The sequence below is a fragment of the Macaca nemestrina genome, chromosome 11 (assembly GCF_043159975.1).
Source record: "Macaca nemestrina isolate mMacNem1 chromosome 11, mMacNem.hap1, whole genome shotgun sequence".
In the NCBI taxonomy this organism is placed as follows: domain Eukaryota; kingdom Metazoa; phylum Chordata; class Mammalia; order Primates; family Cercopithecidae; genus Macaca; species Macaca nemestrina.
The window spans coordinates 104,137,206-104,163,258 of NC_092135.1; the positions used below are offsets into that span (position 1 = coordinate 104,137,206).

General features: G+C 41.0%; 1 protein-coding gene and 1 long non-coding RNA gene across 6 annotated transcripts in view; one reads left to right on the plus strand and one right to left on the minus strand.

Annotated features, from left to right (window-relative positions):
• LOC105468036 (INO80 complex subunit D) overlaps positions 1 to 26,053 on the minus strand; it is a 95,174-nt gene that overhangs the window by 66,165 nt on the left and 2,956 nt on the right. For 4 of the 5 annotated variants that reach the window (XM_011717958.3, XM_011717960.3, XM_071073278.1 and 1 more), the window contains exons 2-4: positions 7,767 to 7,860; positions 7,415 to 7,661; positions 1,488 to 2,233 (exon numbers count right to left, since the gene is read on the minus strand). In XM_011717958.3, the coding sequence (XP_011716260.2) occupies positions 1,488 to 2,233; positions 7,415 to 7,632 (964 nt within the window). In that variant the 5' untranslated portion in view covers positions 7,633 to 7,661; positions 7,767 to 7,860. Of the gene's footprint in view, positions 1 to 1,487; positions 2,234 to 7,414; positions 7,662 to 7,766; positions 7,861 to 8,189; positions 8,677 to 26,053 lie in introns of those variants that run through there. The other variant, XM_011717961.3, reaches the window with a different exon arrangement.
• LOC139357199 (uncharacterized) lies at positions 1,525 to 25,795 on the plus strand. The gene is made up of 3 exons (XR_011609994.1): positions 1,525 to 1,608; positions 3,264 to 3,362; positions 25,736 to 25,795. It is a non-coding gene; the product is annotated as an uncharacterized lncRNA (long non-coding RNA).

Sequence of the window (26,053 nt, forward strand, 5' to 3'; positions counted from 1 at the left end):
CAACAATGGATATCATTTTTGCCAATCTGGTAATTCATTGTCGCTTTAATTTGTATTTCCTGCCTGCTGAGAGGATTGAGGTATTCATTTGTTTACTGACTATTCACATCTCTTCATGTTCTATCTTTGCTCATATTTCTATTGCTGTCACATTATGCAAATAATTTTTCCTGAAGTGAAAATCATAGCTCATATTGCATTTGAGAATAAATTTCTTTTTTTTTTTTTTTTTTTTTTTTTTTTTTGAGACGGAGTCTCATGCTGTTGCCCAGGCTGGAGTGCAGTGGCGCGATCTCGGCTCACTGCAAGCTCCGCCTCCTGGGTTCACGCCATTCTCCTGCCTCAGCCTCCTGAGTAGCTAGGACTACAGGCGCCCGCCACCGCGCCCAGCTAATTTTTTGTATTTTTAGTAGAGACGGGGTTTCACTGTGGTCTCGATCTCCTGACCTTGTGATCCGCCCGCCTCGGCCTCCCAAAGTGCTGGGATTACAGGCTTGAGCCACCGCGCCCGGCCTTGAGAATAAATTTCAACTGAATTAAAGGTTTAAATGATAAAAACCAATCCAACTATTAATAGAAAACATAGAATATCTGTATAAACTTGGAATCGAGGAAGTTTTCTTCAGCAAGACAGGAAATTCAGAAGCAACAAAAGAAAAACAGACATGTGACTACATTAAATTACAAGTTTTCCCTGTATTTTCTCACTTTTAAATCATTAACAGGTACTGCCTTGCGAATTTTTTAAACAGGAAAAAATGTTTTAAAACTGTCAGTAGATATCAACAATGCTATGATCATTCCTAGAATAAGACACGCAAAGAACTTCACTGGATGCATAGGTGCTAAACTCACAAAAGCATACAACCAAACACAACTGTCTTTTAATGCTGCTATCACTACAAATAAAAGCTATGTGTGGAATTCTAAATTCCCAACTTCTATTTCTGTATCCTGTTCAGCAAGTATTACGCCCTCCAGTGTTGGCCCTCTGTATCCATGGGATCCACATTTGTGGATTCAGCCAATCGCTGATCAGAAATATTTGAGAAAAAAGATTACATTTGTACTGAACATATACAGACTTTTTTTCTTGTCATTATTCCTAAACAATACAGTATAACAACTGTTTTCATAGCAGTTACATTATATTAGGTATTATAAATAATCTAGAGATGATTTAAAGAATATGGGAGGATGTGCATAGGTTATGTGCAAATACTATGCTGTTTTATATCAGGAACTTGAGCATCCTCAAATTTTGGTACCTGAGGGAAGTCCAGGAACCAATCCACCACACATGTAGAGGGATGACTGTGTTTATTTTAAGGTGGTCTACCTAAATACAGAATCTTCCATTGCACCGCTCTGCCCCATTGTGATTCCACCCCCATCACATATGGGGTGATTATGAAAGGGAAGCTCCACACAACAGAACACATTCTGTCATATTATGTATCTATGATACGATAAAATAGATAACTCACCTAAATGGGGAAACAGATCAGTGTCCAACTGATGTTTCTGGGTGCACAGTTTCACCAGTCTCTGCAGTCGGCTTATACATGAGAAGTGTGGAGAGAAGGCTGTGGCTTTCATGAGGATCCGGTCAGTCCTGGGTGGGTCCACAGTGGGAGCCCTACTGGATGGCAGGAGGGGCAGAGGCCTCTTGTGAGACAACTGCCGTGCTTGTGCTATAGTGTGTGTGGTGGGTGCCACTCCCTGCATTGGTAGGCTGGTGTTCTGAGGTTGAGGTGACTTGCAGACTGAACCCTGCGGTGGCGCTGGAGGTTTTAAAGAAGTGGATAAAGGTGACAGGTGGGAGTGCTGCTGCGGAGGCTGCTGCTGTGAAGGTGCAGGAGGGGGACTAAAGTGCTCTTGTCGAACTTTTAAAATCTCTGTCTCTCTCTGGCGCTGCCGATTCTGGGCCAACTTGCTCTGCAACTTCTTTCTCACAGTTGCCCCTTTCTTTAGGTCATCATCTTCCTCATTGAAAGCAAATGGGTCTTCCAACTCAGTTTCCAGGTAGTGGAGAGGGACCCTTGCCCCAGGTGGAGAGAGGGACATTCCATCCAGTCCGTTGGGCATCTTCAAGGCCAACGTGGGCACTGTCAGGCTAAAGGCCATGGTATCCATCTGGTGCCTGACCTTCACCTCATCTATAGGATCATTCTTTTTCTTCCTCTCTTTTTTCGGGATAAAGCCAAGTACCTGCAGGTGGCTGTTGCAGTACCTTTAAAATACACACATACATGGGAAGATATTCATGATACATATTTTTTAAAGTAGAACATAAAACTACATATGAATCCTAATACGTTACAAACTGCATCACTATAGTGACTCTTGGCAGCCAGCGACTTAACATGCAAACCTCTACTACTCTCAAGCAATCCTCAAAGTCAGTGTAATTTTGATGAGGCAAATATGTGAACTGTACATGCACAGGGGTGGCCAGACAGAAGCAAGTCATTCAGTGACTGAGTGGCCCTGGATAACTGCTCAGCTATTGCTTCTCACATGGCTTTGTTATTCTCTATTCATAGCATACAAAGTAACTCATCAAGAGTCTAAAACATCACTTAAAATTCTCTTATAGAGAAAAATATATATATTTTCTAAGGCCATTAAGGTATTTGGAGATTCACAAAGCTCTCATGACATAAAACCCTCAAGAATGTCAAGTGTCTACTGTGCTTTAGACACATATATACAGAGAGAGAGAAAGAGACAGAAGGAAAGAGAGAATGAAACAAGAAAGTAAAAGATGACTCATGGGGTTATAGGTGAAATGTCTTTTTCAGTAGCCAGATGTAAGTACACGAATTATCTCCTGTAGTATCTACCTGCTGTAGGCACTAAAATAATGCCCTTAAAGCACACAAGGAAACTAAGCTTTATAGAAATTGATTAACTTGTCTGAGACTCTTTCCAGCTGAATCAAAGTTCATGAAGACTCTCATTAGTCTTCAACAACGAGCAAGTATATTGTTTGGGTGATTGGTGCACCAGAATCTCACAAATCACCACTAAAGAACTTATTCATGTAACCAAATACCACCTGTACCTCAGTAACTTATGCAAAAATAAAATAAAAATATTTTTTTAAAATGCTTGAGAGAATTCACCAGTGATGCCATCTTGACATGGACTTTTCCTGTGGAAACTTAAAAAAAAAAAAAAAAAAAAAATGAGCAAAATTAAGTTCAAAACCGCTATTTCGAATTCTCTGTCTGAGAGATCACATATCTCTGTTTTTCCAGAATTGGTCCTTGGTGCCTTATTTATTTCATTTGTTGATATCATGTTTTCCTGGATGGTCTTGATGCTTGTAAATTTTCATCTGTGTGGATATTGAAAAGGTAGGTATTTATTGTGGTCTTCATACTCTTCATGCTATTTTTAAAACCTATAAAAGGGCCAGGTGCAGTGACTCACACCTGTAATCCCAGCACTTTGGGAGGCCAAGGCAAGTGGATCACCTGAGGCCAGGAGTTCGAGACCAGTTTGGCCAACACGGCAAAACCCCATCTCTACTAAAAATACAAAAATCAGCCGGATATGATGGTAGATGCCTGTAATCCCAGCTACTCGGGAGACTCAGGCACAAGAATCGCTTGAACCCAGGGGCAGAGGTTGCAGTGAGCTGAGACTGCACCACTGCATTCCAGCCTGGGAGACAGAGTAAGACTCTGTCTCAAAAACAAACAAACAAAAAAAAAAAAACCCACTACTCCATGCTTAAATAAATTTGGAAAATGCTGGCTTAAACAAAATTAAAGAAGGATTTTGCTTTTTGTTACTGATGTGCAACTACTCAAAGCACTTTGTATATCGTACATTATGAAGATCCAAGAGGAAAATGTACCCATCTGGCAGTGTTTCCCAAAGTTATTTGAAAATGAAACCCAGGGCCAAACGCAGTGGCTCATGTCTGTAATCCCAGCACTTTGGGAGGCCAAGGCAAGAGGATCCCTTGAGGCCAGGAGTTCAAGATTGGCCTGAGCAACATAGCAAGACCCTGTCTCAGTTAAAAAAAAAAAAAAAAAAAAAAAAAAATCCAAGAAAACAGAACCAGCCGGGCAAGGTGGCTCATGCCTATAATCCCAGCACTTTGGGAGGCCGAGGCGGGTGGATCACTTGAGGTCAGTAGTTTGAGACCAGCCTGGCCAACGTGACGAAACACCATCTCTACTAAAAATACAAAAATTAGTGGGGTGTGGTGGCGAGCACCTGTAATTCCAGCTACTTGTGAGGCTGAGGCAGGAAAATCCCTTGAATCCATGAGGTGGAGGCTGCAGTGAGCTGAGACTGTGCCACTGCACTCCAGCCTGGGCAACAGAGTGAGACTCAGCCTCAAAAAACAAAAACAAAAACAAAAGAGAACCTATTTTTATTGTAGCATATAGGTGATAGCTCTACAAACACAGTTTGGGAAAAGACCACTAAAGTAAAAAATGTCAATCCTCAAATTCACTGGGCTTCATCATAAAAATGTTTTTTTAGTAATTGCTAAAAATACAGATTCACCAAATAGTCAGAAAATCTCACATACACACAGAATATGTGTATTTTGTTGCTTCGTCTTAGAAATACATCTATCAGATGCACTCTTTAAGACAGGCCTCTTAAGAAAAAGCTTTCTTTGTCATGTGCAGTCACTGAAAAAGAGAAAAAGGTTTCTAGCCAGCAAAGAGAATCTACACTGTGTGTGTGCGCGCACGCACACATGTGCTTCCCTAGCAGGTTTGAGGTAGGTCCCATACACATCTTAAAACAGAACAGATTCACAAAGCAATGGCCAGCAAAGAAAGAGGCAGCTGGGATAATTGCACTAACCAAAAAGTTTTCCAAGAACAGGAAAAAATTTAATAAAGAATAAATTTGGCCTGACATGGTGGCTCATGTCTATAATCCCAACACTTTGGGAGGCCAAATCAGGGGGATTGCTTCAAGCCAGGAGTTCGAAAGAAGCGTAGGCAACCTAGTAAGGATCCATCTCCACAAAAAGTTTTCAAAACTCAGCCGGCCACGTGGCTTGTGCCTGTAGTCCTAGCTACTCGGGAGACTGAGGCAAGAGGATCATTCGAAGCCCGAAGTTCAAGGCTGTAGCGAGCTACAATCATGCCACTGCACTCCAGCCTGGGCAGCAGAATGAGACCCCATCTCAAAGAAAAAAAAGAAAAATTTATAACTTAGTACTTACGGCTGAGCGAAGTGGCTCATGCCTGTAATCCCATCACTTTGGCAGGCAGAAGCGGGCGGATCACTTGAGGTCAGGAGTTCAAGACCATCCTGGCCAACATGGTGAAACCCCATCTCTACTAAAAATACAAAAATTAGCCAGGCGTGGTAGTGTGCACCTGTAATCCCAGCTACTGGGGAGGCTGGTGCAGGAGAATTGCTTGAACGCAGGAGGCAGAGTTCGCAGTGAGCCGAGATCACACCACTGCACTCCAGCCTGGGCAACAGAGTGAGACGCCATCAAAAAATAGCACTTACTAAGCACAGCTTCTCTTGAGATAGAAACATGAAAGTCCTTTCCCTTATCTTGTTCTCAAAAGAGCAAACTATTTCAAAGACAAAGGTGAATACAGTTGCGTCAGAGAATATTTTGAAGAAATTCATAAGGACTCTCACTTGAATTCTCGCTTTTTTTTTTTTTTTTTTGGATATGGGGTCTTGTTCAATTGCCCAAGCTGGAGTACAGGGGCACAATTACTGCTCACTGCAGCCTCGACCTCCTGGGCTAAATCAATCCTCCCATCTCAGCCTCCCAAGTAGCTGGGATTCCAGGCATGTACCACCACACCTGGCTAATTTTTGTATTTTTTGTAGAGATGGGGTTTTGTCATGTTGCTCAGGCTGGTCTTGAACTCCTAAGCTCAAGCGATCCACCGCCTTGAGCTCCAAAAGTGCTGGGATTACAGGTGTGAGCCATCACACTCAGTGCTTGCTGCTATTAAGATAATTCCTGCTTTGGCTCAACTGAAAATAAATCCAACACTGACAACTGTAACCATGATAAGCTGATTTTAAGATAAAATTTTAGAAATGTGTTTACAATGGGGCTTGATATAAAAAAAAATTAATCCAAGCTCATCCATTCTTCAAGTTAAAAAAAGGCAGCAGTAAGAAATTACCATTTTCAGTCTGCTAAAAACTAACTAGATAGATATATTTAGCCTAATACACAGGTCCCTTTCTCACCTGAGATTAAAATTTTATTTCTTGCCCCACTAAGCAGCTGTTTCTAACTTTCAGGTATTGTAATCTGAAGCCTTAAGTGCTCATTAGAAATTCTAAAAGAGTATTCCCTAAATCCCCATTAAACTATTTGTACTCATTTTGGTGAGATCTCCACCAACACAAATTATTTATTTCATACTGCAAGCATAAAAAGTATTCATGACATAAAATATCTGATTCCTGTCCAAGCAATTTATGCAAGTCACATTTGCTAATGTATAGAAACATGGATGAAGGTTGTGTGTATGTTTTAAGATTCAAATTTTCTACCTAGAGATAACAAGTATCTTGAAACTTTTGGGAAACAAGCATGTATCTCTCCATGAAGTCCCGCAATGATCTATATAGTTTCTGGAGAACTGAAGAAAAAGAGGCACGGAGAAGAGATTATATATGAAAGATAGTGTAAATTTTCCTAACAATATGAAAGATGAATAACCAGTATAAGACTCCTTTAAACACAATTCCAGTCAGCAAAGCATAAACTCATCATTCTAGTGGCAAAATGGACCCTTAATGTGAAAATAGTGTTTCCAAATTATGGTAAACATACTCTATTTGGAACACTTTTTAATCAAAAAAGGTAAGGTTATAAAACATGCCAAACACTGGTGAGAAGTCTGATAGAAAATAAATCTAAATGAGCCAAGTAGTTTAAAAAAATGTTTTTAAGTATATATCCTTTACTAACTTCTAGGCATAGATTTTAAACTCCAAAATTACTATCATTAATTACAACACCTAATTAGTTCTTAAAATTTCTCTCATTTAGGCAAATGAGAAAACTAGGTAGAGAATCAGGAATTACTTTATAAGGTCACAAACCAAACAAATCCGTTTTAAGACTTCAAGCAGCAACTTTGAGGGGAAAAAAAATCTTTTAAAAATTCTAGAAGTCCATGAAATCAATTAAAAAGAAGACACTGAAACATATTTTAAGTAATCCCCCAAATGTATTACTCTATTTTTAAAAACTGCCATATGTCATCTTTAAAAGTATTCCATAGTTTACTTAGATTACCCCCAGAATTCAATATTTATATAAGTGGAGGAAGGGAGGGAGGGAGAAATGAGGAACAGGAGAAAAGAGAAGAAAAAACAAGAAAAGAAAAAATTCCAAGCCTGTTAATGAAATCAAGGATTGAGTCTCATGATTAGCCCTTACCTACGATCCTCTGATTTGGGGATGGGGTTGGTGCAGCGCTGGCTGTTATACTTGGCCACATATTCACATTGCTTGAAGGGGGCAGTCTTGTCCTCCAGAACGTGTCTGATACAGAAGGCGTAGCCGTTGAGTCGCCTCTGCTTGCACAGTTTGGGGCTATATGAGCACAAGGGCTTATTGTCAACCTCAGAGAAGTGTATATGTTTCCCTTCATACATCACGTGACTCTATTCCTTGTGAACATCAGCTAAAAGGCCACCGCAAAAAAAGAAACCCAAATGATAAATCAGAGAGTATAAGGCAGATTTAAGTTGAGAATTTCACTGAGGGACTTCGGGCCCCACAGCCATACCTGATTTTAAATCTTCTGCACCATAGCAATGTTAAGAGAGCCCCCAAGGATACCACAGTTTGGAATGCCGCAGAATCAAGATGAAGCAGATTGTCTACAAAAATATCAAAAGGCCTAGTTAACAAACAGAAATCAGCAAAGCTAGTTCACCCAGGAAGCAAAATACTATGGTATCACCCTTACTAATGCAATGGATTCTTCACTGTAAATCAACATCCCAATAATGAGGTTAAATAAGAAAATAAGACATTATGAAACATTAAGTTGGCCGGGTGCCATGGCTCATGCCTGTAATCCCAGCACTTTGGGAGGCCAAGGTGGGTGGATCACCTGAGGTCAGGAGTTCGAGACCAGCCTGGCCAACATGGCGAAACCCCATTTCTACTAAAAATACAAAAATTAGCCAGGCATGGTGGCAGGCACCTGTAATCCCAGCGACTTGGGAGGCTGAGGCAGGAGAATCACTTGAACCCGGGAGACAGAGGTTGCAGTGAGCCGAGATCACACCCCTGGACTCCAGCCTGGGTGACAGGGTGAGGATCTATCTCAAAAACAAAACAAGACAAAAAATTAAGTTACCTTATCCCCCCAAATTGAACTAAATAACATTTGCTCTGGTTAAGTTTTACAAATACCTCAAAGCAGCAGAACTCTTCCACCAAATGAATGTCACAGGCAGTAGGTCTCTTTTTCATTACTGATGTTTGCATGCTATACTTTATTTTCAGAACCCACATCCCTTTACAATGCCAGCAGAATAAATGGTAGACCTCAAACTTCTCTCAGAAATTCTACTTTTTTTGATATGATGGTAAAATATTTGGCAATTTATAAATGTTTCTATGAAATACAAAATAAAGCAAATTTCTGCCATTAAAAAATGTTCTTTCCCTTATATTTCCCTACACCTATCCCAATAAAGGGATAGAAGTTTATCCAATCTCAATAAACTTCTCAGGCCCAAAGACTAGTCACTTGACCATACTTACATCATTCAGTTCAGAGTTCTGCACCATGTGGTGCTTCCAATCACACTAAGTAGTATAATAATCATGGCTTATGAGTCTTTTCAGAGTCAGTGAGAAAATGGAAGGAGGGAATTACACAATACTCACTACCAAACTACACACAAAAGGCCCAATGGTAGGATTTATATATTACAACACCATCTAGTCTATCATGAAACTGTATCTATTTTGCCAAGTCAGGATCTTAGTGAGCTGATGGAGTCTCGCCCATCCTCTTCTGCACTTCCAGCCATCAAGATGGCTGATGGAACAGCTCAGATATCAGCTACTGAAAAAGTCCAGAAATACTCTCTCCTTTACCAGTGAATGACAAGATACATAAACGCTGGAGGTGTCAGAAGACACGGTTGTTCAAGTCTAAAATCTGCCACTTGCTGTGTTACCTTGAATCAATCATTTAACCTATCTGAATGTCAGTTTTCTCATCTGTAAAACAGGGATAATAATAGTAGCTATGTTATCATCAGGATGCTGGAAGGATCAAGTGATACAAAATATGCAACATACTAAGTATCATCCCTAGTATATGGTAAACACTGGAGAAACAAATTACTATTCATAAGTATTCATTCTTGTAATACATGACTACATTCCACCTGCCAGTAATAAAAGTAGAGAATTTGTATTCTTCTCAAGAAATACTTCACTTACTGTAGCAGAAAAAAAAAAAACTCGAAAAATTACCTTAGTTAATAAAAATCACATTTTCTCTTCTGGAAGGAAAAAAATCACATTCATTACTAAGTAAATCTAATCACACATTAATGTAAAAAATAAGAGCTTTCTCTTTTCACCTTATGAGAATATAAGAAAAAAAAATTGGACGAGAAATTTAAATTTAGGTGCTAGGAAACTGGACACTCACATGCAGAAGACTGAAACTAGACCCCCACCTTTCACCCCATATGAAAATCAACTTAAAATGGATCAAAGACCTAATTGTAAGACCTGAAACTGTAAAACTACTAGAAGAAAACACAGGGGACACTGATGTGGGGAAAGATTTTATGAGTTAAGATCTGAAAAGTATAGACAACAAGATAAAAATAAACAAATGGGATTATATCAAACTAAAAAGCTTCTGCACAGCAAAGGAACAACCAACAGCACAGACAATCTATGGAATGGGAGAAAATATCTGCAAACTATTGAACCAACAAAGGATTAATATCCAGAATATATATAAGAAACAAACATCTCAAAAGAAAAAAATGCCAACAATTCAATTTTTAAATGGGCAAATGATCTGAACAGACATTTCTCAAAAGAAGGCATACAAATGGCTAACAAATATATGAAAAAATGCTGAACATCACTAATTATCAGGGAAATACAAATCAAAATTGGGGTAAGGCACCCTCTTACCCCACTTAGGATGGCTATTATCAAATAGACAAAAAATAACAAATGCTGGTGAGGAAGCAGCAAAAAGGGAACTCTTGTACACCAGGAATGTGAACCAGTATAGCCACTATAAAGAACAGTATGAGCCGGGCACAGTGGCTCACGCCTGTCATCCCAGCACTTTGGGAAGCCAGGACAAGTGGATCACTTGAGGTCAGGAGTTCGGGACCAGCCTAGTCAACAGGACAAAACCCTGTTTCTACTAAAAATACAAAAATTAGCTGGGTTTGGTAGCATGCGCCTGTAGTCTCGGCTACTCGGGGCTGAGGCAGGAGGATCGCCTGAACCCAGGAGGTCAAGGCTTCAGTGAGCTGAGATCGCACCACTGCACTCCAGCCTGGGACAGAGCGAGACTATGTCTTTAAAAAAAAAAAGAAAGAAAGTAACAGTATGAAGGTTCCTCAAAGAACTACAAATAGAACTACCCACTACTAGGCATTTTTCCAAAGAAAAGGAAATAATACATCAAAGAGATATCTGTACTCTCATGTTTATCAAAGCACTATTGATGATACCCAAGATATGGAATCAAACTAGGTGTCCCACAACAGATGAATGGATAAAGAAAATGTGGTATATATACACAATGGAATACTATTCAGCCATTAAAAAGAATGAAATTCTCGGGCACTGGGCACAGTGGCTCATACCTGTAATCCTAGCACTTGGGGAGGCCAAGGCAGGCAGATCACCTGAGGTCAGGAGTTTGAGACCAGCCTGGCCAACATGACGAAACCCTTCTCTACTAAAAATACACAACTTAGCTGAGGGTGGTGGCACTCTGTAATCCCAGCTACACAGGAGGCTGAGGCAGGAGAATCACTTGAACCCGGGAGGTGGAGGTTGCAGTGAGCCGAGATCGCACTACTGCACTCCAGCAGGGGCGACAGAGCAAGACTCCATTCCCGCCAAAAAAAAAAAGAAAAAATTCTCTTGTTCACAGCAATATGGATAGAACTAGAAGACATTATCTTAAGTGAAATAAATGACGTATGGAAAATTAAACACACATGTTTTCACTTATGTAGTCACTTAAAAAAGTTGATCTCCTAGAAGTAAAAAGCAGGCCGGGCGTGGTGGCTTATGCCTGTAATCCCAGCATTTTGGAGGCCAAGGCAGGTGGATCATTTGAGCTTAGGAGTTCAAGACCAGCCTGGCCAACATGGTGAAATACTGTCTCTACTAAAATACAAAAAGTAGCCAGGTGTGGTGGCGGGCGCCTGTAATCCCAGCTACTGGGGAGGCTAAGGAGAGTCGCTTGAACCCAGGAGGTGGAGGTTGCAGTGTGCTGAGTTGGCGCCACTGCACTCCAGCCTGGGCAACAGAGTGCAACTGTCTCCAAAAAAAAAAAAAGAAGTAAAAAGTAGAACACAGACTACAAGATAAAGACTGGGAAAGGTAGGGGAAAGAAGAGAATAGGAAGAGATTTGTTAAAGGATACAAAATTATGGCTAGATGGGAGGAATAAGCCCTAATGTTCTCTAGCACTGTAGGATGGCTCTAGTTAACCATAATTATTACATAGTTTTGAATAGCTAGAAGGAGGATATTGAATGTTCCCAATACACAAAAAAATGATGTTTGAGATGACAGATATTCTAATTACCCTGCTGATCACTATACATTATATGAATCAAAACATCACTATATACCCCACGAATATGTACAATTATTTTGTGTCCATTAAAATTTTTTAAATTTGAAAATTATAAAACATAAACATTTAAATTTAGCTGCCCTGGATGTTTGGGACAGGAAATATTTCAAAGTAAATCCATGCCATTTTTCATTTTTCAACATCTTTGCTCTACTCACCCACAAGCCAAACACACACGTATCTTTCACAAATTAGTTCAAAGAAACCTATAAGAACTTCAAGAAAAAAGAGGAATCTACATGTCTGTAGGTATGAGAGGATTTTACAAATCATAGAAAGAAATCTGAGGGTAGGGATAGAAAAGGATATGAAGTTGCAGTATGCCGAGATGGTGCCACTGCACTCCAGCCTGGGCAACAGAGGGAAACCCTGTTTCAAAACAACAACAACAAATGCAACTCAACTGATGCATTTTGTGATGAATTCAACCTTGTCTGACACAAATATTTGAACTATTGCTTTTTTGGTTTGAATTTGTCAACTGAGTCTTTGCCCGTACTTTTGTTCTCAACTTTTGAGGCACTGTGTTGTGTTTTATTTATTTTTTATTTTGAGGACAGGGTCTCACTTTGTTGCCAGGCTGGATTGCAGTGGCATGATCATAGCTCACTGCAACCTCAAACTTCTGGGCTCAAGAGATCCTCCTGCCTCAGCCTCTCAAGTAGCCAGTACTACAAGTGCGTGCCACCATATCTGGCTAATTTTTTAAATTTTTTGTAGAGTCTGGGTCTTGCTATGCTGCCCAGGCTGGTCTCAAACTCCTGCACTCAAGATATCCTTCCGCTTTGGCCTTCCAAAGTGCTGGGATTACAGGCATGAGCCACTGTGCCTAGCCACATTATGTTTTAGATCACATGTCAGCAAACTAAACTATTTCTTACAGGACAAATGTGGCCCACTGTCTGTTTTTGTAAGTAAAGTTTTATTGGAACACAGCCATGCTCATTCATTTACATACTGTCCATGGCTGCTTCTGTGCTATAGTGGTAAAATTTAGTAGTTGCAACAGATATCATATGGCCACAAAGATAAACTATTTACTAACATGTTATTTGCTGATCCCTTTTAGATGCAACTCTTGTTGGGTTTGACTTTTTGCCCAATCTGAATCATTTTACTTTTGAGCAATTTTTTTTCTTTTCTTTTCTTTTTGAGGCCGACAGTGTCTCACTCTTGTCACCCAGGCTGGAGTGTAGTGGCACGATCACCACTCACTGCAGCCTCAACCTCCAGGGCTTAAGCAATCCTACCTCAGTCTACTGGGTAGCTGGGACTACAGGTACATACCATTACACATGGCTAATTTTCTGTAGTTTTTGTAGAGGCGAGCTTTCACCATGTTGCCTAGGCTGGTCCTGAACTCCTGGTCTCAAGCGATCCCCCTGCCTGGGCCTCCCAAAGTGCTGGGATTACAGGAGTGAGTCACCCTGCCTGGTCCAAGTCATTTTCTTTTAATAAATGAGTTTATCCAATTTATAATTTTATATTTATGACCTGTTTCATCCTAATCCTATTATATTTTGTATTGCCTTTAGCCTTTATACATTTCACTATATTCAGTACAAAGGTTTTAACTGTGTAGTTCTACTTATACGTGGATTTTTTTTCTCCTCTGCTACCCTGACAGTAAGACCAACCCTTCTCTTTTTCCTCCATCTAATGTGAAGACTTTTATGATGATCCACTTCCAATTAATACTAAATATATTTTCCTTATGGTTTTCTTAATAATTTTCTTTTCTGTAGTTTACTGTTTGTAATATTATAATACCTATACAAAATATGTGTTAATCTGTTTATGTTTTCAGCAAGGCTCCTAGTTAACAGTAGGCTATCAGTTAAGTTCTTGGGTAGTCAAAAGTTCTAATATGGTCGTGTGTGGTGGCTCATGCCTGTAATTCTAGCACTTTGGGAGGCCAAGACGAGTGGATCACCTGGGGTCAGGAGTTCGAGACCAGCTGGCCAACATGGTGAAACCCCATCTCTACTAAAAATACAAAAATTAGCCGGGCATGGTGGCAGGCGCCTGTAATCCCAGCTACTCGGGAGGCTGAAGAAGGAGAATTGCTTGAACCTGGGAGGTGGAGTTTGCAGTGAGCCACTGCACTTCAGCCTGCACAATGAGAGCGAGACTCCATCTCAAAAAAAAAAAAAAAAAAAGTTATAATGTGGATTTTCAACATGTGGGGTTGGTACCTCTACTCTCAAGTTGTTCAAGGGTCAACTGTAGTCTGTTTTCTTAGAAGAATTACAGTCTATCTCCTTTAGATAACACTTTTTTACTCCACACTAAGAAAATTAGTATACTTATCAGCATTACTGCAATTGATCCCATGTTATAAATACTGAGAAAAATTTCCAGACTTGCAACGACCTACGCAGCCCTAACTCTCAAGGCTTTTTCCTGTTGTTGTTCTTAGTTCTACATTTAAATTTATTCAATGCAAAATAATTTTTTTAACTTAGTCTTCCATTCACTTCTTGATTTAATAGTTTATAACACAGTCTCCTCTCTTTTCTTTCCCTGCCAAGAGCTGATTTGTGGAAACTATAAGCCATGATTTTTCCATTTGAAAATACATGTTGGCCGGGTATGGTGGTGCACGCCTATAATCCCAGCACCTTGGGAGGCTGAGGCATGTAGACTGCTTGAGCTCAGGAGTTCAAAGCCAGCCTGGGTAACAGTGCGAAACCCTATTTCTATAAAGAATACAAAAATTAGGCCAGGTGCAGAGGCTCACGCCTGTAATCCCAGCGCTTTGGGAGGCCGAGGTGAGGTGGGTGGATCACTTGAGGTCAGGAGTTCAAGACCAGCCTGGCCAACATGGGGAAAACACCACCTCTGTTAAAAACAAAACAAAACAAAAATTAGCTGGGTGTGGTGGCACATGCCTGTAGTCCTAGTTACTTGGGAGGCTGAGACGAAAGGATTGCTTGGGCCTGAGAGGTCGAGGCTACAGTGCGCCAAAACTGCACCACCGCACTCCAGCCTGGGCAACAGAATGAGACCCTGTCTCAAAAAAAGAAAAGAAAACAAAAGATGTCAATTGGTGTTATACTTAACAGCTTGTCTGGACATAAAATTCTTGGGTTGTACATTTTTTAATCTACTGACTTTGTATATATTGTTTCATGTTCAAAAAGCCTGAGGCCAGTCTCTTGATTTTCTAGGGGATTTGATTTTTTTTCTTTCTTCTTTTTTTTTTTTTTTTTTTTTTGCATTTTGACCTAACAGTAAAAGTCTATTTAAAGACTAGACACTGTTCTAAAATTTTAAATATTTTTCTTTTTGAGATAGAGTTTCACTCTTGTTGCCCAGGCTGGAGTGCAATGGCGCGATCTTGGCTCACTGCAACCTCCATCTCCTGGATTCAAGCGATTCTCCAGCTTCAGCCTCCTGAGTAGCTGGGATTACAGGCGCATGCCACCATGCCCGGGTAATTTTAGTATTTTTAGTAGAGATGGGGTTTCATCATATTGGTCAGGCTGGTCTCGAACTCGTAACCTCAGGTGATCTGCCCGCCTCGGCCTCCCAAAGTGCTGGGATTACAGGCATGAGCCACCACGCCTTTTTTTTTTTTTTTAAAAGAGATGAGGTCTCACTATAATATCCAAGCTGGATTGAACTCCTGGGCTCAAGCGATCCTCCACTGTAGCTGGGACTACAGGTGCATGTTACCACATCTGCCTTCAAATCTTCTTTTCTTGTGGGAAACTCTTCCTTAATGTGTTGACATTGCTTTCTGCTTGATTTATTCTGCCGACAGCCTCAGGGGTATCAATTATTGGCATGCTAGATTTACTGTATTCCCTATCTATCACTCTCTCTAGTCTTTCTTCATTTTTATTTGTTCCATTTTGGGTTGCTCAAATTTCTCAAGCTTGCCTCCGTCACCCCCAGCTACAGTTGATATTTGCTGCTTTGAATGTTTCTGCAATGTTACTTTTCTCTTATTTTGTACCCTGATTCCAACAGCTCACTCTTATATCCTTCTGTTGTCTTTTATTTCTTGAGCTTTTATAGCTCATTTTTAAACTCTAGTTTCAGAGGAGCTATGTCTCACCCCCACCTTCCACCATAGGAACTATTTTTTCACTTTCCCTTGAGGCTTGACTCCATGCTGGACTATGTTCCCTAACTCACAGGAGCCCACATGGCATAGATTTGGGGGTGGGGTGATAATTTAGGCTTTATTTCTCCTCACATGACCAAGATCAGCAGCTGAAAGGCTGCTTGCTGCCAGTTTCTCCTCCACTCTGAACTTCCTACAAAACTGGTAGGACTGCACGGTTTGTAACTCAGCCCAACCCCTCCTGCCACACAGGGAGCCCAACATACAGATCCAACTTTGCCATCCTTGCACGGGGATTACTGGTTTTGTCCTCGGGGTGTGTTACTTTCTTGGGAGAAAGTTTCTTCCTTTACTTTGCCTGGGTCTATAGAGGAAATCATCCTGTCTTGGCATCTTCTCTTGCCCTGGTTCAGTTTTCACTGCACTTAATAGTACTAATTCATATATTTTGGGTTTTTTGAGGGAGTTTTTGTTGTTTTTTTTTTGAGACAGAGTCTCGCTCTGTCACCCAGGCTGGAGTGCAATGGTTTGATCTCGGCTCACTGCAACCTCCACCCCCTGGTTCAAGCCATTCTCCTGCCTCAGCCTCCTGAGTAGCTGGGATTATAGGTGCCCACCACCACGCCCAGCTAATTTTTTTGTATTCTTAGTAGAGACGGGATTTCGCCATGTTGGCCAGGCTGGTCTCGAACTCCTATCCTCAGATGATCCATCCAGTTCGGCCTCCCAAAGTGCTAGGATTACAGGCATGAGCCACCGTGCCTGGCCATAATTCATATATTTTGGTTACAAGGTTACCGTAATTGTCAAAGCTTCAGTTTAGTTTCTGTTTCTAATTCTCCCTATTTTTAAAGTTGGTTTGGAGAAGGAAGAATAGAGATGTCAGTATTTGCTATCATTAACCACAAATGTCTTTTAAAATTTTGAATAGTAAAATATTCCACAATAATATCAAAACCATAAAGCATACTTACTATAGAATTTTTTTACAACAAATACATTAATAATAATTTGTAATGATTTTGAAATCTAACTTTCTTCTTTCTTTTTTTTTCTTTTTTAAGAGACAGAGTCTTGCTCTCTTGTCAAGCCTAGAGTGTACAGTGGCACAATCATAGCTAACTGCAACCTCAAGCTCCTGGGCTCAAGTGATCCTTTTACCTTAGCCTCCCAAGTAGCTGGGACTACAGGCATGCATCACTGTGCCCAACTAACTTTTTAATTTATTTTAGACATGGAGTCACACTACATTGCCCAGGCTGGTCTCGAACTCCTAGCCTCCAGTGATCCTCCTGCTTCACCTCCCAAAGTGCTGGGATTACAGGCATGAGCCACCACAACCAGCCTAAATTTCTTCTAATTGAGTATTACTGTAGTATCAAAATCACTGTTCTGTAAACTGGAAACCGATGAATATCTGGTCTTCTCTACGTTAATAAACTTCTCCTTTTTAAATAAAGAAGTTATGACAAACGCACTAAGGCAGTTCTCAGAAAAAAATCCTACATATTTTTCACTCTTTACCCCTAGCCTTCCACAGCTGGCATTTTTTACCCTGATTTTACTAAAGATGATGTTCACATAACTTTCGCTCTTTGGCATTCAGTGCAAGATATAAATAAGAATGGAAACACACAATATATAAAGCCCATGTAATCTTAATCAAATGTCTTTTAGACCCTGATATATAAATATTATCGCATTTTCTTTCTTTCCTTCTTTCCTTTCCTTCTTTTTTTCTGAGAAAGGGTCTTGCTCTGCCACCCAGGCCGGAGTGCAGTGGTGTGATTACGCCTTACTGAAGCCTTGACCTCCCTGGCTCAAGTGATCCTTCCACCTCAACCTCCCAGGGAGCTGGGGCCACAGGAATATGCCACCATGCCCAGCTAATTTTTCATATCTTTAGTAGATATGGGGTTTCACCGTGTTGCCCAGGATGGTCTCAAACCTCTAGGCTCAAGCCATTCACCAGCATCGGCCTCCCAAAGTGCTGGGATTATAGGCCTAAACCACTACGCTCAGCCTATCACATTTCCTAATTCATGCAACCAAAAGGCTAAAACTAAGCAACTATCTTTTTTTGTTTTTGTTTTTAGAAAAGGGGGGTGGTCTCACTATGTTGCCCAGCCGGTCTCAAACTCCTGGTCTCAGTGAGCCCCCTGCCTCAGCCTCCCAAACTGCTGGGATTACAGGCGTAAACCACCACGTCCAGCCAAGCTCTACTTTTTAATACATGATGAATATCACTTTAAAAGGGAAGAAAAAAAACCTTAGCCAAACTAAATTTATTAACAATTCTAGCAAATATCATCCTCAGCGGTGGAGACAACTTGCTTAGCATATAAACAGACCTATGCTCCCTTAAAGGAGAAAATGCAGGTAATTAAGCACTGTAGAGCAGCAGCAGAATATACACTGTTATTACCAAAAAATGGAAATAACCATTACTGAGAATAGAAAATATTCAAGTCTCACAGAAGAAATATTTCAACAGCATAAATATCCATATACTAGAATTCAAAAGTAGGAAATAGCTGGGCACGGAGGCTCATTCCTGTTATCCCAACACTTTGGGAGGCCAAGACAGGCGGGTCATCTGAGGTCAGGAGTTCAAGACCAACCTGGCCAACGTGGTGAAACCCCATCTCTACAAACATACAAAAATTAGCCAGGCATGATGGTGGGTGTAATCCCAGCTACTAGGGAGGCTGAGGTAGGAGAATCGCTTGAACCCGGGAGGCGGAGGTTGCAGTGAGCTGAGACCACGCCGTTGCACTCCAACCTGGGCCACAGAGCGAAACTTTGTCTCAAAAAAAAAAAAAAAAAAAAACAGTAGGAAATATGATTAGGTTTAGGTTTAATAAAAATCCGCCTTGGGGCTAGGCACGGTGCCTCACGCCTGTAATCTCAGCACTCTGGGAGACTGAGGTGGGAGGATCAACTGAGGTCAGGAGTTCAAGACCAACCTGACCAACATGGAGAAACCCTGTCTCTACTAAAACTACGAAATTATCCGGGCGTGGTGGCACATGCCTGTAATCCCAGCTACTTGGGAGGCTGAGGCAGGAGAATCGCTTAAACCCAGGAGGCAGAGGTTGCTGTGAGCCGAGATTGCGCCACTGCACTCTAGCCTGGGCAACAAGAGCAAAACTCCGTCTCAAAAAAAAAAAATTTTTTAAATCCTCTTTGATATTATACACCGAGTTTAATAGGAAAATTGAACAATTCATTTCCATAGCTTCTTACTTCTTACAAATACAGAGGAATAAGACATTATCAAGTAGAAAAGTAAGGAAGATACACTTTTAACAAAAGCAGCCAGCAGCCCTTTCAGTCTTCCAATGACAACCACAAAACAATTTGACAAAAATATGAACATTATTCTCTTTGGGACTACCACTTTATCACCTCCATGTGGAATCTATGTCATTGCTGTTCTTTTGATTCTCCTAGTTAAGAAACATGTTCATTTCACTGCCACACTATTTTTCTCTAATTGCCATCTGTAATTTCATATCCTACCACTTTTAAAGAGCCTAGATCTACGAAATACCTTATACTTTTTTTTTTTTTTTTGAGAGACAAAATCTCACTCTGTTGCCCAGGCTGGAGTGCAGTGGCACAATCCCGGCTCACTGCAACCTCTGTTGCCCTTTTTCAAGTGATTCTCCTGCCTCAGCCTCCCAAGTGGCTGGAATTACAGACATGTGCCACCACGCCCGGCTAATTTTTGTATTTTTAGTAGACACGAGGGGTTTCACCATGTTGGCCAGGGTGTTCTCAAACTCCTGACCTCAAGTGATCCACCCACCCTGGCCTCCCAAAGTGCTGGAATTACAGGCATGAGCCATCGTGCCCAGTCCGTACCTTATAATTTTTTTTAAACTGGCGTGAGATGCCAGGTGCAGTGGCTCATACCTGTAATCTCAGCACCTTGGGAAGCTGAAGCGAGCAGATCACTTGAGGTCAGGAGTTCGAGACCAGCCTGGCCAACATGGTGAAACCCAGTCTCTACAAAATACAAATATTAGCTGGGAGTGGTGGTGCATGCTTGTAATCCAGGTACTCCAGAGGCTGAGACAGGAGAACTGCTTGTACTCGGGAGGTGGAGGTTGCGGTGAGCCAAGATCGCACCACTGCACTCCAGCCTGGGCGACAGAGTGAGACTCCATACCAAAAAAAACAAAAAAACAAAAAAACAAAAAACCCTAGTGTGAGACTGGGCACAGTGGCTCACACCGTAATACCAGAATGTTGGGAGGCCACGGCAGAAGGATTACTTGAGCCCAGGAGTTCAACACCAGCCTGGGCAATGTAGTGAAACCCTTGTCTTTACAATAAACAAAATAAAATAAATAAAACTAACATCAGCCTACTAAATTATCAGAATGTTTGTTTTCTTAAATACTTAATGCAAATGAAAAGAATATTTACTTATCCCAGAAAGAGTGGATCCTGTTAAAATCATATTTAGAGTATCATAAACTCTTAAAAACATTTTTCCATGTTATATCTTTTTTAAATGAGTTTTAATTCAACTTGATGAAGCATAAAAATGTAATGAGATACTAAACAGATGGCTATATTGATTTTAAGAACCTAACATCTATATTATAAATGTAAAAAATAATAAAATCAGACTGAGGAATGATGAAAATCTATCAACTGATGTAACTGGAAGAGAAAGAAGCAGTGAGAAAACTGCTTATCACTCAAAAATATAAACAACATTCATTATAATCAAGTTCAAACCAGAATATTTTAAAATAATGCTTATTGAATGTCTAGTATGTGCCATATACTGTACTCAGACACAGCATTGTACAAATAAGTTTGCATTAGGAATTTCAATGAACTTTACACTAGGTCCTTCCCTGCTCTATTAGAAAGGTAAGGATAGTTTATGCAGCAAAAGAGATCACTCATTGGCTCTGCCAGGTATCAGAGAGGGGGCTCAAATCTGGTTCTGCTAATTACTAAGTATAAGACCTTGGGCAAGTTATTTAGGCTTCAGTCTTCTCATCTGTAAAGGGAAGATTGTAATTGTATGTACCTCATTGAGTTGCTTAGGATAATTAAATTAGGTATTTCATGAACTGTAACCCCAGCATATAGTAATCACTTAATATTAACTACCATTAGAAGCCGGGCGCGGTGGCTCGCGCCTGTAATCCCAGCCCTTTGGGAGGCCAAGGCGGGTGGATCACGAGGTCAGGAGATCGAGACCATCCTGTTTAACACGGTGAAACCCCGTCTCTACTAAAAATACAAAAATAAAATAAAATTAGCTGGGCGTGGTGGCAGGCACCTGTAGTCCCAGCTACTCGGGAAGCTAAGGCAGGAGAATGGTGTGAACCCGGGAGGCGGAGCTTGCAGTGAGCCGAGATCGCGCCACTGCACTCCAGCCTGGGCAACCTGGGCAACAGAGAGAGACTCCGTCTCAAAAAAAAAAAAAAACTACCATTAGAAGCAGTTAAGTAGTGGTTTATTTGTATTATCATTTTGATCTAGAATCTGTAGGACTAAAACACATTCTCTAGCTGTTAGTGGTTTTCTGAATAGTTTCCTATAATCCTCATTAAAAATCTAATATCAAAAATATTTCCTACATTCTATAGAGCACTTAAATACTAATGTTCTTGGGATGGAAAACACTAGCAGAATGAGCACAGTTTGACTGATCTGGGTACAGTATTTATTAGTTCAGTTAATAATCCTTCACAACAAATGCTTTCTGAGTTCTTATCCATGTCACAGTCACTCTCTGTTGTTACAGAAACCCTGCATTACAGGACAAGAGGAAAGAAGAAAAACTAAGTTGTAGCTCTACTCCTCAAAGTTCTTTTGTTCTAAAAATCTGAAACTAATGGCCTCTTTGTTACTGAATTCCACACACACTTTTCCGTCTTCAGCTAACTGGACCTCTCTGCGGCATCTGACACTGCTGACCACTTTCTCTTTCTTGAAAATCTCTCCTTTCTGACCAGTCAGTGGGTTCTTTTCTCTTGGCCCCCTTGCTTCCATGCCAGTATACTCCAAAGTTCATTTAATCTTACTTTACAGGGGTGCAAGATGAAATGCCTACATGGGCTGGAAGAGTAGGCCAGGGGCATTCTTTGGCAAACTTTGCTCAAATTATTTCCAGCAAGTTGTTGCAAAGTTTAAAAAAATAAAAAAGGTAGACCCAGAACTTCCAGCTCTTTCGTGTTTTTAAAAAAAGATAGGGCCGGGCACAGCAGCTCAGGCCTGTAATCCCAACACTTTGGGAGACCAAGGCAGGTGAATCACCTGAGGTCAGGAGTTCAAGACCAGCCCGGCCAACATGGTGAAACCCCGTCTCTACTAAAAATACAAAAATTAGCCGGCGTGGTGGCACGTGCCTATAGTCCCAGTTACTCAGGAGGCTGAGGCAGCCGGGCATGGTGACTCACACCTGTAATCCCAGCACTTTGGGAGGCCAAGGCAGGTGGATCATGAGGTCAGGAGTTCAAGACAAGCCTGGCCAAGATGGTGAAACCCTGTCTCTACTAAAAACACAAAAATTACCAGGTGCAGTGGTGGGCTCCTGTAATCCCAGCTACTCGGGAGGCTGGGGCAGAGAACTGCTTGAATCTGGGAAGCAGAGATTGCAGAGAGCCAATCGCACCACTGCACTCTAGGCTGGGCGACAGAGTGAGACTTTGTTTCAAAAAAGAAAAGAAAAAGACATGTAACCCTAAATTATTTTATAAATCTATTTCCTCATATATGAAAAGGCACTGATGAAAAATCAGAGACCATCACAAAAAGGGTAGGTCAAACAAAACATTTCTATAGGCTTACTTTTATCTTTTTTTTTTTTTTTTTTTTTGAGACAAGTTCTCCCTTTGCCGCCCAGGCTGAAGCGCAGTGGTGTGATCAAGGTTCACTGCAACCTTGACCTGAGTTCAAGTGATCCTCTCACCTCAGCCTCCTGAGTAGCTGGGACTACAAAAATGCACTACCACACCTGGCTAATTTTTGTATTTTTTGTAGAGACAGGGTTTCACCATGTTGCCCAGGCTGGTCTCAAACTCCTGAACTCAAGTGATCTGCCCACCTTGGCCTCCCAAAGTGCTGGGACTACAGTTGTGAGCCATGGTAACAAGCCTACCCCAGGTTTCAAACCAAATGTATACAACTGCATATGTGGATTTTTCTGGAGAAGTGTCTAACACTAAGAACCACTGACTAGCCCAAATTTATCTCCTTCTGCCATTTCAGCTGCCATCTGTGAGGATGAGTCCCATCTTTACATCCAGTCCACCTGAGATCGCCTTACCTCCTTAACCTGCCTCTGCCACCTCCTCCTCTTAATTGCCATTGCCACCACCTTAGTTCAAACCCTCTTCAAATCTCTTGTCAGGAGCTGCTTCACTAGTCTAATTACAGTCTTGTTCTCCTTTTTCCTACTCTGTACAACTCAAATCCTCTAAATCTCAAGTAATTTATGTGGCCAAAGGCTTTCAGGGTGTGCCTGTAACATAAAAGAAATCCAAACTCCTTACCCTAACACAGAAACTCCTTAGGTCCTAGCCAGACTGACCTTTCCCTCTCACTATTTATTCCCCTCCTCCTCCAACTCCAGGGCGGTAACAGAACCATAATTTGCAACACAGGATAGTCTTTTGTCCCTAAACTGTGATTCCTACTTACAGGTCACACCTTCTGGAATGCCTAACTCCTCCCATTCGCTTAGGACAGAAACTTCCCCTGTAAAGCCCTCACTTTAAAACCTAGCCTGCCCTTTAGGCCAGAATAGAAGAATATTCCTCCAGGCTAAGCTATCACTTAACATTCACATTGACATTGTAAATGTCAGCTTATTTTTCTTCTCCAATAGACTAAAAACTCCTCAAGGGCAGAGAATGTGTCTTTGTATTGCAAAGCTCAGAGCTACAACAAAGAAGCTAATCTGTTAAATGAATGAACCAGCAGCTGCTCCTACCAATCAAGTCACGTAAACATGCCCAGGACTCTAAAGTGAGCCTATCAAGGCCACAAACTGCTCAGTGCCTTCAAAACCACGCAACACTATGGTTCGTAGGGACTCACAAGAACACTTCAAAACCTGAAAGAGGGGAACAAAGAGTGAAGCAAACCCACCTTAAGCTCCTTTGCCCTTGGTGTACTTACCATACCTTTATATTGGCCAGTTCCAAATTCAAACAGCAGAGACTACACTAACATGAAGCCGCTGAAACTGAACATACTGCACAATTTTTTACTGGCAAAAATAGATTTATTTGCCCCATTAAAGTAATTATAATATTCTTTCTGTACTCAAATACTTATTAGTATTATTAATATATACTGAGGCAAGAACTCATTAAAAATTCACATCAAGAATATTAAAAATCTTAAAAAAAAAAAAAAGTTATGTACCAGAAAAAGTTATGCACCAAGAAAATACAAAGGTTATGCTCCAGGAACCATTCTAAAGGCTTTACGTTCAATTCCTCATTGAGTCTTCACAGCAACCCTATGAAGTAGGTACTATTATTATCCCCTTTTACAGATGAAGAAAACTGAGACTTAATCAGATTAAGTAATTGTCATGATCCACCTAGGGAGACTGAGGCGGGCAGATCCCTTGCATCCAGGAGTTTGAGACCAGCCTGGGCAACATGGGGAAACCCCGTCTCTACCAAAAATACAAAAATTAGCCTTGTATGGTGGCACACACCTGTAGTCCTTGCTGACTACAGGCACACTTGAGGAGGATCACTGGAGCCCAGGAGGTTGAGGCTGCAGTGAGCTGTAATCATGCCACTGTACTCCAGGCTGGACAACACAGTGAGCCCCTGACTCAAAAAAAAAAAAGAAAGAAAAGTGGGCTAGTGGAATTAACATTTAATTAATACTATTATGGGCCAAACACATGGCTATCTCATCTAACCCTTATATCGAAGAATTTTATTCCCATTTTCAGTTAAAGAAACCAAAGATTAAGTAAATTGCCCAGCGGAAGGACTGGGATCAGAACTCAAAAAGCCCAGTCTAAAGGTGTCACTGTAGGATGTCATGCTACAAATAAAATTTCACCAAAAACTCGTCTTTTTTTTTTTTTTTTTTTTTTTTTGAGACGGAGTTTCGCTCTTGTTGCCCAGGCTGGAGTGCAATGGTGCAATCTCGGCTCACTGCAACCTCCACCTCCCAGGTCCAAGCGATTCTCCTGCCTCAGCCTCCCGCGTAGCTGGGGTTACAGGCATACGCCACCACACCCAGCTAATTTTAATTTTGTATTTTTGGTAAAGACGGGGTTTCTCCATGTTGGTCAGGCTGGTCTCGAACTCCCGACCGCCTCAGCCTCCCAAAGTGCTGGGATTACAGGCGTGAGCCATAAAGTGCTGGGATTACAAGCGTGAGCCATCGCGCCCAGCCTAAAAACTCATCTTAAATCACATTCTGTGAAAGGATGAGAACCAAGTAGTCTGTCACCTTACGTGCAAGGAGGGAACAGAGTGAGGCTTAAGGTTTTAAATTGAGTATTTCCTCAGTATCTCAAACTAGCCAGGAGCATTGTCAAAAATCAGCCTTTACAGTCAGGACCTCTGGGACAAACTCTTGCTTGAAGGAGTGAGGAGACTCTGCTGCTGTTTGTTTTGCCTAACACAGAGCTGCATGTATAAGTTAAACTGACTTAGCATTGGGGACAATTTGCTGCCTCCAACCCAGTCTCACCTATTCAACCATTGTTTTACCAGTTACTGGGTGTGGGGGAGGGGGGAAGAGAATTGTCTGAGAATATTGTTCTAACTGTAATCAAATATAAATGACTTTTCATTAGCCATAACCACCGTACCAAACCTGGAGAGTGAGAGCTGCTAACCCTCAAAGAACATCTCAGGTATGAACAAATAGTTTAGCATTTTTTTGAAATGTCAATTTTGGGTGCTCTCAGAAATGTTTAATTCCTTCTAAACTAAAATTTTTTATTTCTCTAAAAACAGTAGCAACATAATTTGCTGAGAAAACGTCAGAATGGGGTATACAAATTTTCTCCTAAAAATCTTCCAGAGGAAAGAAAACTTGATTATTTCAGACTTGTAATTATACTAACCATTTACTTTTTAAACTAACATTTAATAGTAAACAAGCATATTCC